The sequence below is a fragment of the Anopheles coluzzii genome, chromosome X (genome assembly GCF_943734685.1).
Source record: "Anopheles coluzzii chromosome X, AcolN3, whole genome shotgun sequence".
NCBI lineage: Eukaryota > Metazoa > Arthropoda > Insecta > Diptera > Culicidae > Anopheles > Anopheles coluzzii.
Window position 1 is genome coordinate 13,596,351 of NC_064669.1, and position 19,277 is coordinate 13,615,627.

At 44.4% G+C, this 19,277-nt stretch overlaps 1 protein-coding gene across 1 annotated transcript in view; it reads right to left on the reverse strand.

Moving 5' to 3' along the window:
• The window catches only part of LOC120961550 (uncharacterized), a 115,984-nt gene extending 98,316 nt beyond the window's left edge, over positions 1–17,668 (reverse strand). Inside the window, exon 1 of the mRNA XM_040385335.2 lies at positions 16,742–17,668. Within this exon, the coding sequence (XP_040241269.2) occupies positions 16,742–16,749 (8 nt within the window). The 5' untranslated portion in view covers positions 16,750–17,668. The remainder of the gene's footprint in view (positions 1–16,741) is intronic.
• Positions 17,669–19,277: the final 1,609 nt, after the last annotated feature.

A 19,277-nucleotide genomic window follows, 5' to 3' on the forward strand; every position in this document is an offset into this window, starting at 1 on the left:
CAAGGAACTGTCCAAGAAGCCTCGAAGACAGATTATAGTAGTCTTACTTTAGGTGGCCGTCGTTTTAGGTCCCGATGTATAAAAATATCGCGGCAACATTTTCACAAACAAGTCCCAACAAATAACCTTCTCTAAGGGGTAACCGGTTATGCCGGGCTATACAGGCTTTCGAGACTTTTTGAATACCACGCGGCCGGATAGTCAATCCTTACTTAGGGTAACGATCCATACGTGGCTTGAATTCAGGACGGACATGTAGTTAAGTCACCCAAGTTGACGACTAGTATTGATGATACAAGGAGCGGTATATGTTCAGTTCAAGTTCTAATATGGGTTCCCTGCATCAATTCCAGGGCCGGTACGGATTTTGGAGCAGTTTCAGGACCGATATTGGGTCAGAATCGGTATGAGATAGGGATCAATTCCACGGCCGGTAAAGACCTGTTCGTTTAGAATCTAGTCAATTGGTACAGGCTGTAAAACAAGCAATTTTCTACAGAAAAAAAAAGATTTTGGCATCAAACGAAAGGACATTTAATTGAAAAATATAAATAAAGCAACCAATTAAGTGTTGATGTACAGATGATGATGATGATAAGTCCCACCACATACCCCAAATATATGTTTGAGCGAGACGGTAGCATCTTACGAGATGAATGCAACGACTTATCCTTCGATGTCTCTCATTAGATTCCGCACAACTAGCATCGTCTAGCTTCTTTCTCCAGTAGTGTGCAATTTGTAAAGGTCTTTTAGTATTTTTCTCGGTTGGTTTTAAATATGTATTATTAATAAATCTTTTACTTTAGACCCAAATTAAGGACAGTTATAATGCTGTATACCATTTTACGAATTCAACACTTCTCGACTGTAACGGACCCTTAATAATGGGCTAAATTCAGTTATTAAGGAGTAATTAGTATTATTTATTTTATTAAATGTGTTTATCAACGGGATATTCCAATATGGCCTTATTTCTATTAATACAGGTACTATTCTGTAGAAATGTTTGAGTTTATTGTTTCATTGGCTATGAAAGCCCGGTTGTGTGCCTTTACCTGCCAATCATTTGTCACTACTTCCATTTGCCGGCATATCTTAGCAAAATAGCATATATATGATAGTTATGACAGTTTGACAAATATGTATGTAGTTTATGACAGACCAATACGAAAGTTTAGACTAGGAACCCCAATTTTAAAGAAGTTTCGATTTTTCTCTTTCCGGATCATGTTGGACTTTTTCCATAGTTGCGCAACTTTTTTTACAACATTCTTATTCTAACGTTTTGAACTGTTGAACACATGCACGTACAAGTAAAACTTGTTGCTAGATTGTATAGTGTGCTCCAATACCTTCAAATAACTATGAAAAAGTTCCATACTGCGTCAGTATGAGGTAAAGCAGCGCTCTCCAACCTTTTTAGGATCGCGGACAACTTCACCCTAAAAATGCATTTGCAACGGCCCACATCTATTTAGGGCATTCACTTTGTAGGCTTAGTTCAATGTTTTTGATCAAAAATATGTTTAAATCTAATTCTAGACAATACAAATAAAACTTTCTAATTCTGCTGAAAATTTAATTTTGATTGTGAACAAAGATGCACAACATGAATTGTAATGAGCTTTTATTAAAAAAAAAGATCAATTCTTTCGCGAATCACTTCTGTTAACGCCACAGGCTGGAGACCACGGAGTTAAAGGACGGTAAAGGGGTTAGGATCAGTTCCACGGCCAGTGTAGGTTCATGACTAATTCTAACAGCTGTATGGGATTGGAATCAGTTTTGGCATAAGGATCCTGTAGAGTTCTGCAAAATTCAAATATCAAGATGGGTTCTAAATCAGATTCTCTGGATGTTTCAAAATGAATTCGTATTGTACGAATCTTAAAGTTATTAAATATCCCCGAAATTATCTGGCAATGCCCTGTAACCGGGCCAAATGAACTAGTTACAACAAAATAGGGTAAACAGTTTGCGATTGAAATAAGAACCATTTTTATAGCTTCAAAGCAGAATAAAAGTACGCGTAATTTCTCGCCATCCGCTCGGTTTGTCTTAAATGTGTGAAAAATGTGCCATTGCCAGTAAAACACACACACAAGTAGCACCCGCTGGAAAATGACGAAACCTTTCGACAAGCCAGAACTTCCGCCCTTTTAAGTGAACGCAAAAGACGATGATGTAATTGTGTAACGGCCATCCTTCCATTCCTCCGATCACCAGCAACAAAAATGTGCATCCCCGCACTCAACCAACCTCTTTCTCCGACACCCCCCCCCCCCCCCTCCCCATCCAACCTCCAGAGAAGGTGGAAAGAATTTTCCGTAACCGAAAAAGGGGTGAAAGAAAAGCGCGGCAACAATTTAGCCCGGGTTGTGTGAGTGTGTGTTTTTCGCTTTTCGTTCGGAAAAGGTATGCAAGTGGTGCCAGTATTTTGTGTGTGTGTGTGTGTGTGTGTGTGTGTGTGTGTGTGTGTGTGTGTGTGTGTGTGTGTGTGTGTGTGTGTGTGTGTGTGTGTGTGTGTGTGTGTGTGTGTGTGTGTGTGTGTGTGTGTGTGTGTGTGTGTGTGTGTGTGTGTGTGTGTGTGTGTGTGTGTGTGTGTGTGTGTGTGTGTGTGTGTGTGTGTGTGTGTGTGTGTGTGTGTGTGTGTGTGTGTGTGTGTGTGTGTGTGTGTGTGTGTATGTCTGTGTCTGTGTGGCTGTGTTTGCGAGCGCTTGGGGGAAAATGGGGGCCGCACTAGTTGTATTGCGTGCTGCACGCCATACCGTCAATACACCAAACGAGGAAATAATGCGAGGCCGTCAACACAAACAACAGCACACACACACTGCGTGAAAATGGATTCATTAGGTGCGCAATTGGCAGAGTTTTCTTCCCCACCCTAAAACGGCAGCTTTCCAGAAGAAAAACAGCAGCAGCAACAACAACAGCAACAAACCACACATACTCACCCAGACGAGAAGAGCGCGGTAGGGCGGGTGAGCAGTTAATAAGTTATAATCATTTTATGTTTTTTTAATTGATGGGTTTGATTTCACTCCTCACTCGGTGGGCAAACATTTGTCTGTCCACAACGGTGGAGCAGTTGGAGGAAGGGGAAGAAAACAACAACAAAAACGAGTTATTTCGTCTGTAAATAAAGGGTTCGCTTTTTGGTTGTGAAGAAGTTCCCGAGTTTCCAAAAAAAAAAAACCATTAAAAATCCACAGAGGAGCAGAATCTGGGTGCTATAAAATCTAGTAAAAGCTCCCTTTCAGTTATCAAGGCTAGTGTTGGTTTTTATATCAAAGCCTTTAAATTGAGTTTTATTGTTTGTTTTCGCGCAGTTCAAGATGGGGTTTGTTTTATAACTCTTAAAAGCTTTTTTTGCTGGCCAGAGATGCTCAACTAGTGTTTGCTTGGCGTTGTTGTGTGCACGATAAATTTGACAGCTACCTGCTAAAATAGACAATTTTTTTTGGGAAAAATCTATCATCTCGGAATTTTGTTGCATTGTAGAAAGAGCAGTTTATTATGCTAGCTATAGAAATTGTTCAAAACATCAGCCCTCGGAATTGATTACGGCTTCTGTCTGACCACGAAAATCTGGAGCAAACCCTTACAACCGCGTCCCTGGAATAGACCGCGTTCACGGATTTATTATTTGTTCATAATTGCGCATCAATAAAACAGACAAAAGGTTTCCGACTACATCAGACATTTGCCAGAATAGACAAAACATGGTGGAATCACGTCCCATTTGACTAAAACGCGCTTTGTTCGCACTGATTTTGCAGCACTTTTTCCCCTGTCGATTGGCCAGGAAAGCGTCGGTATGAGCACATTCCGATCATCTGATGGGCGTTATTCTTCGTAGAACTTTCACAAAACCTCCAATGCAGTTTCCTTTTTCATTACGAATCGTTTTCATGGTTTTCAGGGCACACTCCATGATCTTCCGGTACTGCTTTCTGGCATTATGCAGATCCGTATCATCATGGTGATCTGTTTCCACAAAACAAGCGGGTTGAACATTTTTCATTAAATTAAAGCAAACAAATCACAACTATACAACGTTAGCTTTCGTATCGCTTTTCTTTTGACGTATCGCTTGTGTAGAGATGTCAAGGCAATAACTAATTATAAAACAAAACAATAAATGTCAAATTTGAAAGCTTTGTACATTACAAAACAGATCATGGTCCCTCGGATAGTTTAAGCAAGAAAGCTGAACTTTCTGCCTGTCAATGGAATAATATTCTTCTTGCGGGATTACCAGTAAACCCAAATCCAGTTGGCATTTACGTTCTGTCACATTGGATTTCTACAATTGCGTGCAAACTAAGATCGTCATTTTCTTTTTCCATTTTTCTGTTTAAAATGAGTCACAATATTTGAATGCATTTTGTAGCATTGTTTGAAGCTGTTGTTAATCTTTCTGGATAACATAATCATGAATAAAAAAAAATCAATCATTGAAAATAGGACAAATGGCCGTTTGTTTGCAGTTTTTGGCGTGCGACTTTGTAAAGAGCGATTATAGACGTTCTAAAAAAAATCAGTGTCAATCTCACTTCTATTTGTCTTCAACCTTGTCAGCTGTAACCTTATGCTTGGCCCAACTCGCAATTGAAATGAGTAAATAACTAAAATTAATTCAGCTACTGGATGGGACTTTCTATCAAGTAATATAATTTCCAGAGTTCCTTTTTTGAGGTCATAGTGTTCCTTGTGTATTTTTTTTTTTTATTTGTTGAAGTTCAATTCTACAATTATCTTTATTTGATTGGTAAGTTAGACATGCTATTCGGAGTTGTAGTTTTTGTTTACTAAACTCCTAAACTAAAATCCCTATTTGCTAAAGTCCATTTGATGAGCAACTTTATACATCTTCGGACTTAATGACTGCAAAATCAGTGCGAGATAAACCCCAAACTTTATGCATCTTGTACTTATTTGTAGCTGATAGATGTGAACAAAAAATAATAATTGCGTATAACCCCTGCTAAAAAAAGGCAAAGGTTTGACAGCCCTGGACCACAGCACGGTTTGCTTCGGTATCATCCATGTTTGCCTCATCCTTTTATTGTCCTTTCCGCATAAACCTGGGCCACCTTTGACTGGGTGCCAAAAGTGAGCAAGTTATGCTTTGATGCACACACCAACCCCTTCTGCACCCTTCCTCTTTGTGCCCTTTCAACCCCGTGTAACAATACAACCACAACGTCTCCCTCTCCGATTTCCCTTGTTAGTTTCTGCTCGAGGAGCCCACTCAACGACACAATTCGCTCGAAATTGCCCGATGTATCACTGGCGGGCTAAAGAGCTAAACAAAAAAAAAAACAAAAAAAAACAATACATCCACGAGTAGACCTTAACACCTCCCTCTCCCCTCCCGTCACTTCCTTCCCTCTACGGTAGTGAAACACAAGAGCCGCCCGGCACGACGATCACGTAACAACGCTCAAAACCAGCAGCAGTTCGCGCACACAACCGGCGACTACGCGTTTGGTGTGTTTCCCTTGACCTCCGGTGAGGAGTAATTGTTGCTTCACCGGCGATTTGGCTTTTTGATGCAGTTGTTTGGTGTGTGTGTTTGTTGTTTTTTTTTCTCTTTTAATTTGTGGCTCGTGTCTCGCGCTAAAGGCTAGACTCTCTTACCACTGCCACTGGGTAGGCACCCCGCCCGTCAGCTTGTAGCTTGCTCAACGCAGAAAATAAAAAAAAAAATTAAACGCCACCAAGCGTCAACACAACAATCTTCGATGGCTATATTTTGTAAAAGTAGGACTCTGTGCTTTGGTGCTGCCTTTTTTTTTCAAACCCAAAAATTGGTGATCGGCCCGACCCACTGAACATGACCTTCTCCTCCCGCGCACTCTTGCAGCCTTCCAATGCCGTTCCACCAACCAACGTGGTGCACAGTAGCGTGACAAAAGTTTGTACGCCCCGGACCGAGGTTAAAAATCGCTTTTCGAAAGACCCAATTGCGAGTCATAAAAAAGAAGAAGAATAATAAGAAGAAGCAAACGCCTTCTTGAGCGATCTTCCTCCCCATACGGGTGGAGGAAGACACAACACGGAATGGCCGGAAACCGATCACCACCCGCCGGAGCGTGAATAGTAAAAAAATATGTTTTTATTATTTTTCTGTGTCGTTACACCTCACCATATTGCAGTTGGTGAAAAGATGGTGCTGTAGAGCACAGGCGGTACAGTGAGGTGTCTGGCGATACGAGGTGTGAGTTTTGTTTTGGCACATCACGGCAGATGTACGCAGAAACGGTGCAGTTTGCTTTGATGTGTGCGCCAATGACATTGGGTGGTTCCTGGTGCGGAACTGTAGAGTAGCCACTCCCTAAGAATCAGCGTATTCTTCCGTCAGGTCGTTGATGCGTTGGAATTAGCTGTTGGCACAAGGTCAATGGAAGACATGGGCGGAAGACCCACCGCCAACGCAGTCGCAGACATTGAGGTTATCTGGAAGAATCAGAGTTAAGGGGATGGAATTGAGCGTAACAATCAGCTCTGAGACATTGGATTCCCATCGTCAAGGTGTCCCAAGATATTGTTAGAACAAACGTCGGCACATCTGACTTTAATCCAAGATGTTTCGGACATTGGAATCATCTTGAAATCGGGGTTATGCCATTAGAAGAGCCTGGGCAATATAATGATGCACAATGATACATCTAATTCCTACCATGAGGAAATTGTAAGACATTGGAAGACAACATCAAAAAGAGATGATCATTTGACTCCAAGTCAAATAATCTCAAACCCCAATATTAACTAGAGATCATAACAGTGTATTAAAGTCTTGCATTTCCCATGAATCTTGAGTTGTCGTGGAACAAAAGGTCCAACATATCAATCAGCATCTTCACGCTATCCAGATGACCTTCAGACATTCTCGAACAACTGGGACTTGATGGGCAACGGAAGATACTTTCCATTTCCACGACAACCTCAAAGTCCCGGGAGAAAGTCTCATACTACCCTCCCATTTCAAATGCATACCTTCAAGCGGATACCAGGAGAGATTGCTTTGTTGCTGCCTTACCGCCGGATCCTATCGTATTTGTTTGTGACAAACACTGCCGCCTACAGCGCGGAAGAATCGATTATCGCGGACCTCTGAAGCGTTTCTGCAAATTTGTTGCACGGTGTGAACAGACTGATCCGAAGGTGAAGATCCGTCAGCTATCCCCCACATAGAGACACACACACATACATCGGCTGACAATTCATTAGAAAGTGTCCACCCAGCTAGCCAGCAGCCGTACCGAAATCGGCCTCATGCCACCACGTTCCACTGGGCCAGGCGCGCAAACAGCAGTCGCTCGAAACACACATACACACCGATGGTTCAAAAACCGGATCAACCACCGGATAGCTGATTTAAAGGCACGTGCATCTTTATCGCGCGCTCACGCTCTCTGTCTGTCTCTAGCTTCTTTTTCTCTCTCTCTCTGTGTATCTGTGTCCCTGCCTTACCTTCTTCTCAAACCGTTAGCGTGAAGAGGCGTGAAATCACCCGTCGTGCTTTGGGCGGACGACCGCGGTCAAGCACTCCCGGGCACTGCAATCGCTCGCCACACCACGAATTGCCATTTGGTGAAAGTTGCTCTCGATAGTGTGTGAACTCTTCTCCGGGTCGAGCGCTGCCCGAAAGGAGGCGAAGCAAAAACGCGCGCGCGATAGATAAGCCCAGCACGAGCAGCGCAAGACACCGCCTCGGGCCAGGATATGGTAGCGGAATCGGAATCGGAAGCGGACCTTGTTGAGACATCGCACCAGGGCAGTGGAAATGACCGGAAGCAAAGTGTATCACCTCTGGAAGCCGGTGTGGTGTCACCTAATTACTTCATGTTAAATGTACGCCTCACCGACTCCAATGTCATCCAAAGCGTCTCGGCGTCGTAGCGCCCTCGAACCGAATCAATTTTTAGGAACTTCCGGCTCAATTTGCCAGAGATGCAATCGAGAAACTCAAGACACACCTGGTAACCCTCCCCCACCGGGTGGAGGGTCAGAATTCAGGGATAGCTTTTGGCGCTCGCCCTATCTCGATGACTCTTCCAAAACAATTCGATCGCCCACACACATTGTTGCCGGGGACACGATTGTTATGCATTGTACCTTTATATATTTAGATGCTTTCTTTCTGGTACAGATAGGAGCGGGAGGGGAGGCGAGGGGAGGGGGATCATTTTTGCTATGACGTGCGGGCTATCTCTTCTCTCCAGTCCCCTCCCTTCCCGAACAGAAAATAAAAAGGCGGACAACCGTAAGCGCACAAGCAGCCATAAATAAAAAAAAGAAAGCTTCATCCACCCCCTTCTTCCACCCACTAGCTTCCTTTCGTATGAATAAATGTTATTATTTCCAATATGCCTACCACTGCCCCCTCAGTTTCTCTACTAGCCTTCTCCCTCCCTTTTTTCCACAATTTTCTTATCGTGTACCGTTTAGATAAATTTCCACTGCCTCACGGGTGTGTGTGTGTGTGTGTCTGTTTGTGCAACGACCCTTATTTTCTGGCTCGCCATTTTCCGACTCGCACCGTTACACTCCACCCTGGTGAGTGAGACGTACCCCTGACGGTCGGTGTTGCCGGATCCACCACAAATGCACAAACAGACCCATACACACAAATACACACACAGACACAATTACGCACACAGCCAAACAGACACAGTAGGTCCATCTCCAAGGCTGAGGGAGCTTGTTATTTTGCCCATCCGAACACAGAGTTCGCTTAAATTTCGTGTGCTTCAATGGGTCTCGCGATGTATGTGGGTGTGTGTGTGTGTGCGTCTATGGGCTAGTTTTTTCTTCTTCTTTTTGCTCCTTCGTTTTCCAAGCTTTGTGGTCCGTTAGCCTCCCCGATTGGGCCGGTGGATTGGGGTGTTATAATTGAAATCGCTCATAAAGGTTCAAACGCGTTCATGGTATTTGTTTGTCTGCAAATGCTGACGGCGAACAGCGAACCGGGTGGGAAGAGATGTGGATGAGTGTAGGTATCATTATCATGTAAAATGATCTCTTCCCACCCCCCCCCCCCCCCTCCCCAGCCCCTCGGCGAATGGCCCACCACCATCGCACCATCTGCGTATCATGTGCGTGCTTCGGTGCGTTGCGCGCCTTTATCGCCGATTTCGCAGTCAATATTGCCCGAGACCGTTCGCGCTTCTTTCGAGTAGAGCAAAAAAAAAGAACACAACAACAAAAAAAAACGCTGCAAAAGAATGAAGCAGACAACAGCACGTATAGCCCGATTAACGTTCATTTTGATGGCTTTTTTTTTGTTGGTTCCTTCTATTCCTAAACAATTCCGAACAGAACTTCCACTTTATTTCGCATTTTCTACCGCGCCGCGCTCATTGCAACAACATTCTTCGAAGTACAAATTTCCGAACATATTTCAAGGAAGTGGGAACACCCCCCTATTCTCTTCCCTACTCTAACAACCACCCATCCCCTCCTCCTCCCCATCCAGCCGTATCCCTGGGGAGCATTATCGCCTTTATGATTTCCATTTTATCGATACGCCAACCAGATGAGACATAATTCGTGGAAACATATTAATGAGTGTAGTCCGGGATGTAATGATATGGATGAAGGGCAGGAGGCGTACAGAGCGGAGAAGTGCAAATTGCGGAAAATTAGCGTAATACAGCACACCCGCGTGCCTCATTCTTTCGTTTGACTGTGTGGCTGTGGGTGGGCTGAGCATTTTTCAATGCTGCATACACCCTCGGGGCAAAACGCATGTGTTAAACAAAAAATGTTCGATATTCGGCGTACATTTTCCCCTTTCGTAGACTTAAGAACAAAAAAAAATGGCAAAAAGCCCGGCAAATGCTGCACAATTTCAGCAAATGAAATTACGATACGCTTTTCCGGGGAAACGGCCCTGTCACATCCTCCCACGGCTTGATGTGTGCGTTCTGTGATCCAACAGTCATCCGAATGAATTGTTTTCTCCTTTCGGGCTCGAAACACATCGTTTAATCTCAACTAACAATTACACTGAAGACCACTCGGTGCGCCCTCTTTTGCGTCCGCCGCTGGAATGTCCCGCTTGTGTCACGGTTGGAGAGCTCGTCACCGAGCAGCACACACACACACGGTGTGCAGCATAGGGAAGAAAAAGGGAACGTTATGGATAAAAATAGGTATAACTGCGTTTGAAAATAGAACGACTGCGCTGGGACACATTCTTGGGACGAACAGTGCCGCTGTTCGGTGTGGGTGGATCGCTTCGGTTTGGATCGCTATCTGCCGTGCACGATAGTGCAGCAATATCAAATTGCAAGCGATCTTCCCGCCGCACAGTTTGGTTCCCCGCACAGCGAACTAATGGGCGGATATTGATGAGCAAAGTTTCACTTTTCACGTACCGTTTGCCTATGTTTATTCTTCACATGATCTTGCCGTGTGCTCTGATATATTGGACATCCAGATGGAGCTACTGTGTGGCAACATGTGGTGTGAAGTTGAAAAGTGTAGTGAAATATTTGTATTTAACACTCGAATTACTGAACAATAAGTATGTTTGAACGAGATTCGTGGCAAGAGTCAATTTTATGAACCCAATTTTAACTCTTCCACGAATGTCTGGCAAGCCAAAATGGTAAAAAACGAGGATAAAATGTTCTTATTAAAATGCTTCCACAATTGTTAAAGGGGGCTAGCTAGGATCAGCTGACATTTTAGGAAATATGAAGAACATATTAATGCAATTACTTACGAAATTAAAAAAAAGAGATTGCAGGGAATATTGCGCAGTAAGTCTAAAATTTAAACAAACTACAACTCGAATAAAAGCCAATCAAATCAAACTTCCAACTACTCTAAGTGAAAAAAGATAAAACCCCTTCGTTTTGGTGTTTCTGAATACAAATGTGACACATTTCTTCAGTTCCAATCGCCAGATCTATCAAACTATTCAAAAACAATGTATGAAAATTAGAATTTACACGAAATGGCCATAGAAACATTAGAAAATAGACTTCCTTTTTGAATATAGGGATGCACACATTGAAGCCTAAAGGCCGCTCTGGGACTATCGTGCGTCGCTACCCTCCGTACACGTGCGCACACACAGGAACGGGCATGTGTACGAATGAAGAAATGTGTTTTTCCAATCCGGACGTCGCCGATGTGTTGCAATAAACAGAGAAGTGGAAAACCCTCGTATAAATCGAGAATAAACCCAGTGGGTGTGTGTGTGTGTGTATTTCCCAATAAAGTTGTTTGTTGTTTTGTTCTTAGAATGGATGATTATGATGTAAGAAATGATACCTTTTTTTTTGAGACATAATGAGAGAGTAGGACAAATTTATGAGACTCGTTTATAATACTGTGATATTGCATCTAAACACACACACACACACACACACACACACACACACACACACACACACACACACACACACACACACACACACACACACACACACACACACACACACACACACACACACACACACACACACACACACACACACACACACACACACACACTCACACACACACACACACACACACACACTCCATACAACTCCATTTGCTTTGGCAGCCAACAAATCGGGAATGATTTATTGCGACAGGTTGGATCAAGATGCTCCCCGATTCCCAAATAGCAAACACACACACACACACACACCAGGGAAGAAGAATAAAGGTGTCAATAAAAAAAATCATATCGCTTTCTCGCTTTCATCTGGTAACAAATTATGCTTACCAGCCGGAGCGATCCTAACGAGAATGTTTTCACCATCCAGCGTGCAACCCTTTCTCTCTGATGAGTGCGCTCCCTGTCCGATGCGACAACTCCGTTGCTCGTACAGCAGTAGCAGCGCGCTGGAATATGGCGGAAGATGAAAAACACGTGTTTCGTAGCTCTCGATCATTAATACACCACACACTTTCGTATTTCTTCGTTCGTTTGTTTTTTTTTTGTTCGTTTTCTTTTTTTTAATACAATTAATAGTGACAAACCGAAACATAATACACATTCTACCACTGTGTGCCTCTTCCTTTCCATGCTGCAGGCGTGTGCTCAAACGCATTCGCAGTTTATGGCGTTGTATTCATTCGCCCCTGCACCAAACGAGACGGCTCCGGCGATACAGAAGTGGTGGAATGGTGGAATTGTGAGCACACTGAACGGGTTGAGAAACCAAGAGAACGTTTTAACGATGTGTTGGTTGCTGAGTGTTTCTTCTTCTTCTTCTGTATTTTGAAATACGACATAAATGGAATATAAAGAACGCGGCCCGTCTCATCATATCACGACGAGACGTGACGGGAAAAAGATGATAACACACACCCAGACACCCACCGGCAGGGAAAGAGTTAGCGAACAAGTAGGACGGAGGGAGCGATTGCTGGGGTGCAGCCCGCAAGACGAGGGAAGAAAACAAGAATGGAAAATATAAATAAATACAAACCAAATAAACAACGAAAAAAACCGGTCACGACAGCCGTCGAAAGAGACCTGATGGGTAAGCATAAATGTTGCCTCGCCGCAGCATAAGCATCGACGGCACTCCATGCGAGAAGGCGAGGCAGAGGGAAGCATAAAAGACTCAAAACGTGAAACGTAAACTCCACAAACACACACACACACACACAAATGTATACTGAAAGCCACACAACATCGACGCGGAAGAGTTTGGCTCTGTGTGTGGACATGCAATGAAAACGAGATGATGCAGAGCGCGGCGGTACTACAGGGCCCGCTGGGTTGCAGCTTCACAGGTACGGGAGAGCAGGTTTGAAGTGTAGCGTCTGCCCAACCTGGACGATATTTACACGATTAAGCTGCTTAAAAGGCACCAGCGCCAAAGGGGCCGGACAAGGAGCGCACCATACTTTACGATCGTCTCGCGCTCGCTCGCACTTGCGCCTGCCCTCTCTACTTTTGATGCCTATTTTGGGCAAACGTATACCGCACAGCGAGAGAGACAGATTGGAGGCGATGAACGCCGGAGCCACTTCATCCGTCGGGTACGGGCAGGATTCGCTACACACCACGGGGAAAGAAGGGAAAAAAAGGTGCGACCCTGGACCTGAGAGGTACTACTGATCAGTTTGAGGTGGAGAAAAAGAACAAGAGAGAGAGAGAGAGAGAGAGAGAGAGCGAGAATGGCAGCAGATCACACGCAAGATCTGGGCTGGTGTTTTTATAAAAGAATTGGGTATATGAACAAAAACTAAGGCTATGAAGCGAACAACGCGTGCGTGCTGTCGCTGTGTTGGTTTGGCTCTCATTGCGTCCATTTATAGGCAGGCGGTGTACGATCTTTCCACGATCGTAAACGATGCCGTTTTGGAGATGTTTCAGAACTCTTCGCACACCACCGCACGCTTGGGAATATGAAGAAATTGCAGGGTTTTGCATGCAGTTCACTGCCTAGTGATGACAAACGTTTTTGTAGGATATTCATTTCGTCCCGTTTGAGATAATCTGTTTTAGAAGAAGGTACAAGCTTCTTTAGAATATCTATTGAGCTTATCTTATAATTTTACTCGATTCCAGTCGAGTCGAGAAATTTAACTCGATGTGAAATGTGACTGTTGGTTCAGAGGTCTGTTTGTGAAAATCAATTGAGCTCGCCAAGCTAAGTTTAAAGAACTCTTGCCAAATTAGAATGTCAGCCAAAAAATAAGGAATTTCGTTATAGATGATCAAACGAATTATCAATTGTATTAATTTGATTTCATTGAGTTATTTTCATGGGTATATCCATTTTCATAGTCGAAAATTTAAATATTTTATATCAACACTGCTACAATATCGTTTCCGATCCATTTCCCGCTAGAGTTTTGATGTCGAGAACGGTTTGGATCGACTCTAGAATCGAAATACACATGGACGTACGTGGACACGACTACTTGACACATTTCTATGGAAACCACGAAACCGCTACCAGAGGCGGGATAGTCTAGTTGCATAGTAGATATGTTTTTCTTAGCAATATTCAACTCGATGTCGACGAGATATTGCAAGAATAGAATAAGCCTATATGTCTAGCAAAAACACTTCCAAACACAGAGGCAAAAAGGTAAAATTAAACAATCATGAGGTCTCTCAAGATAGCATCCACTTCAATTACGTTCCGTCTTATTTCTACCATGGCTGATGGGAATAGATAAAAGTAGTTTTGGTTAGAAATTTCATAAACCTTATACCTGTAAGGAATCATGGCGTTGGAGAGTCATGCGAGAATTTCTAACACACATATCATATTAATTTTGAATGGTTTCGTTGTGTCTCCTCGAGCAAGGTTTATTCAACAAATGTGATGCTTTGTTTTTCTTACAAATTCTAATTGAAATTTATGCATATTTTAAGCTGATTTAATTTTGTGTTTTCCATCCCTCGATACCATCGACCGCCGCTTCACCAATCAAATCCAGCAACAGTTACCGGATGCGGGCGTAAAATTATGGCTCTGCTAGACGGCCTACTACGGCCGTAAACAGACAGGGAACGGCTTTGCTACACAGGATTAGCCCCGAAAACAGCGAACGAAGAGCGGAGGATGTTTCATAATTAAGAATTAAGGAAAAAAAGCCACTCAACAAGCCCTTTACATATGGGCGATTGGTTTCACACCCAGACCAGGCAGCCATACACACACACCCTCTCCAGACCTTTTTTTCCTTCCTTTATGTTTCTCCCACTTTCGCTGTTTCTCCCGTCCCATCGTAGATTGCTTTTCTGCAATAAAACAACTAACACTCTTTTCGCTGACCCAAAGAACTCTGTTGTTGTCTAAGGTTTGGGATAATGTTGCAAGGGAACAAGAGAGCCACAGAGAGAAAGAGAGAGATACAGAGAGGAATCGATCAGCAGGGTTCTTTGACCAGTCCCACATTTTTATCGCCTTTCGCCTGCGGGAACGGAGAAATTAGAGAACGATCGTACGCTGAGGGCGCCTTAAGCTTTGGCGAACATGCACACAAGCACAGACCCACATGAGGCATGATTTCGCCCGCGCACCCAGAGGGTCGCAATAAAAACAACGAAAAACCCGGTGCCCCGAATTGGAAGAGCGAGCGAAGTGAGGAATTCCAGAAACACACAGCGCCCCGGCCACAAAGCTGAGCGTATTATCGTCGCAACCGCCGTGTACCGGGAGGGAAGCGCGGCTCGTTTGTCGGTGACTGCAACGGCCCATGGGAAAGGAGCCGGCCCGGTTGGTCCCGGTGAAGTTGTGTGAGGGTTTTTTTTTTTAATTTTTTTGCGAGCAATAGCAATATTACCCGCGCATACGCTTCTGCGAATGGAAACATTGTGGTTTTTTTGTTTGTTTGTATTTCTGGTTACGTTTTAGATAACAGGAACTCTTCTTCATTTGTGACGTGCCATTCTGGCGGGTCCGATGGCCCGCTCGTGTCGCAAAATGGAGACAGTTACTGAGTTTTTTTTTGGTACGCGCAAAATGTCACCAAGACAATCCAATGACAGCGAGCGTGGCTTCTGTGGCTGGTTTGGCACTGTGTGCTAACGAATTCTGCATTCTGTTCGCCGCTCCTAAAACCCATAAAAAGGGGGTTAGAGAGATCTTTGGCCGGTGTCGTGTGGGAAGAGAAAACAAAACCGACCACCTTAACCTCACATTCATAAGCGAGCATCACCACCAGGATGGATCCTTACAGTTAACAGAAAAGAGAGTGTGTGTGTGTGTGAGAGAGAGAGAGAAGAGGAAAGAGCAAAAGTCTACACGCAAGCTTTGTTGACAATATTGCCCGAACCTGTACGTGTAGCTGCCGACTGTTTTTTTTTTCTTTTTTATTTTCTTTTCTCCAAACCCCTTTCTTCGAGACGCGGTACTGACGGAACGCAAGAAGCCACCATCAGCGCCTCGGTAAAACAGGTTTTATGCCACCGAGCCAAAACATTGCACTCCTCCTCGCTCTACCCAGCAAACCCAACATCCCAACCACCGCAACCAAACAAAGCGTGGTGGGAGCACGCGGTTTAAAATGCAGCAAATAACCGTCATTCGACAGCAGCATACAGACCAAGAAGCTAGAGGCAACGAACAACGAAAATCCACATACACACACACACACACACACCAGAAACGCAATGAAGCGGACGGTTCCTTAGCGCTGCCGCCACCATCCAAGTTGCAGGCGAAGAAGCGCGCTATCTTTGCTTAAGCTGCAAAATCCCCCACGCGGCCAAGCTCCAATGTTTGTCTCACGACACAAACGTACACACTCTAATCCAACCCCCCGCTTGCCGTTATCGTCCTCGTGTTTAGGGTTTTGTTTGTGACAAAATTAGCATAAGCATGAGAAAAGCAAAAATCGTCAACGCTGTTTTGCGTACAGCGCCAGCAGCAGGCGGCAGCCCCTGCCTCCACGTGCGTGCTCCGTTTTTATGTGTGTGTTGGTGCTGGAAGGCTTGGAGGCACTGTCGGATCACCACGGATCAAGCTCTGATATTTCTTCGCACGGCGCACTCCGCACCCGTAAAGTGAAGGGCAAAACCTTTCACATTTATCGAATTAGCGGGGAGTTGGGGGGGTTCTGGGGTGCTGGCCCGTTGATCGGTTTGCCGCTTTTGGCGTGGCGCGAGATCGGTAGCCTCTGGGTGACGCTCCCGAACCGCTCCCTAGCACAGGCTCCCCACCAGACCGGGGGGAGGGGGGGATGTTTGTTGTTTACAGTGTTTGGCGACAGTGCCCTTTGGCGTGCGTTGGGGCGGGTTTGGCCAGGGCCTACTTACCTTTGCATGCATGCAGTCGTGGCTGGCGGACTTTACACCGCCCGGGCGCAGTTGAAGGCTGTCCTGTGTCGACGGCTGGTCATTGATCGAAGGGGATGGAGGGCTCTCCCTCGCTCAGCTGCTGGAGTGCTGGGTACGGCTACACAGTGCCCTGATTGATTGTAATGCTATTGCGTTCGGGGAGGTTCGCTTGGCGCAGTTGAATGCTGGTTGCTACGGGAACCACTTCTTACCGCATCGCGATTCTTCGCCACACACTTCTAAGACCCGCAGAACAACCTTACCAAACACTTCCACTATTTGAGCACACAGAATGAAAATTAAAAAAAAAAAACACCCGCAGAAAAGGATGTGGACCCGGCGGTGGTGGTTGGGAAAATGATCGATTTCCCGTTCCGGCCGATCGGCCGTGAAACCGAAACTCTGCGCCCTCCTAATATTCCTCACGTTGGGAAAATCGACTCCAGGAGGGCGGTTGGTGCGGGCTTGCGCGTGCACCCTTTTACACACAATTAAGCCCACCTTTTCGGGGAGGGGGTGCGTTATTTACCCACTTGCACACTTCCTTTTTATTTGATTCCCTTTTGGACACGCACTTAGACCCACAGACACGCTTTTTCTTACACACCAATTCACTTCTCTTTCCCCCCCCCAGGCACACCGGCATTGAACGGGCGAGGTACCAGCGCTGTAAAGAACTTGCTTCACCTTCTCCTGCAGGGCGTCCTCTTCGGTGTGCGCTCAAAAATCCGCGAGAACAACCATACGCACTGCCGAACTGTCCGGAAAAGCGCACCACGGAACCGAGCTCCTGTATTGGCGGCCTGGTTTACACTAGCTTCCCGGCAAACGCGTACCGAAATTTTGGGGTTAAGCTGCTTGCACACACGCAAACACCACGACGCGCTTCGCCTCGACGTGCGTTGCTTTCTGACTCGGTCGGGGCCGAGCCGAGCCTGTGCGGACCGCTTGGTAGCAGCGCGAAGCGCAACCCTACATCCGCGCCCAGCCGACAGCGGCTTGTTAAGCTGAGATGTGCTGGTAAACAAGGCATGTAACGACAAGAGTAGCAAATTATTTTGTTTTTTTTTGTTTCTTTGAAGTAGCGTCCTGACACAAGCAAATGCTCGAAAGATTGTAATTTTCAAGATAACATTCTGAGAATGGGGGTTGTTTACGATAGTAGCTAGATGTTTTACGATATTAGCCAGATTTTTTTTTATATGGAGCTTGACATTTTGGTGGCAAAAATCATGTCAACACTCCGTACACAACCAACCCTCAGAAACATTCAGAGTTTTAGCCTAGATTATTACAGCCTGAAAAATATGTAAAAAAAAAAGTCGACGTCGTAGGCTCAATTAGCTTACCTCATAAAGGAATGAATTTGTTTTAATGAAGCCTAAATATTTTGTTGAAAAAAGTAAAACTGAATTTAAATAGATTTTCACACTTATAGTAAATTTTTAAATATCGATAAAGATTCAGAAAAAGAAAACAAAAAATGCAGCTTTTTTAACTCAAATAGTGAAATCCAATATGGCGAAACGTAAATATCAAACAGATACAACCCGAATGATGTATATTATTCCACTGTCAGGCTGAAATTTTAGCTTGTTTTGCTGGACATTGAAAACGAGCGAATGGTATAGTTAACGCAGCTCACTTGTCTTTCTAACCTATTTTTGTTCGTCCTTCCGTTGGAGTGCCGTGATCAAGCGGTAAGACTTTATTAAGGCCTTAACGGTGAGGTCTTCAAGAAAGTTCGTCCGCTGAGTGCGGCCGCTCTCGAAGATCTCTCGACGAAAAAGAGAGCAAGAGCGAATGTCTTACTCTTCACATTCTTGATCGTGTATGGATGTGTGTGTGTGTGTGTGTGTATGTCTCGGAAAGGCGTTATGGAAGCTTGTCGAGTTTGAACGAAGGGAATGTAACGAATTTAGATATGAAACGCTTGTTCAAAATATTCTGTTGTGGCGACCAACCGATTATAAAATCTTGTTGTAATGTGATTTGGGTAAAATTCTTATCGTTGTTTTTATCTTAGCTCACGTTCAATGTTATTTCTTTCCACTCTCTCATTGGGACTGTTGGCTGTTCTCTACATGCTCAAAGCCTCATTCCTCTCTCGTATACGTCAATTGCTCGGATCTTTGAACTGTCATGGCCTCCTTTGAATTTCGGTAACGTTTCAACAACAAGCTCCAACATCAATTGATCAGAAATAGCAAATAAGACTGTTTGAACACTTTACAACAATTTTTAACGTTAAAAAGTAACAAAACAAACTGTGAAAATCAAGAAATTGAAAGTGATCCATAACAATAAAACAAAACGATGTACGAGAGCTTTAAGCATTACATTTGAAATGAGCAAAAAGGTTCAACAGTCGCGTCGATCATTTGCTGTCTCGCCTGGCCAATGCAAAGTAAAAGAGAGAACAGCACATTCAGTGAGAGGATCGGCGCAAAGCACTCTTTGAGCTTTTGAGCCATAAAGCTTACCACATGCTTTTAAACCGTTTAGTGGAAGCTTA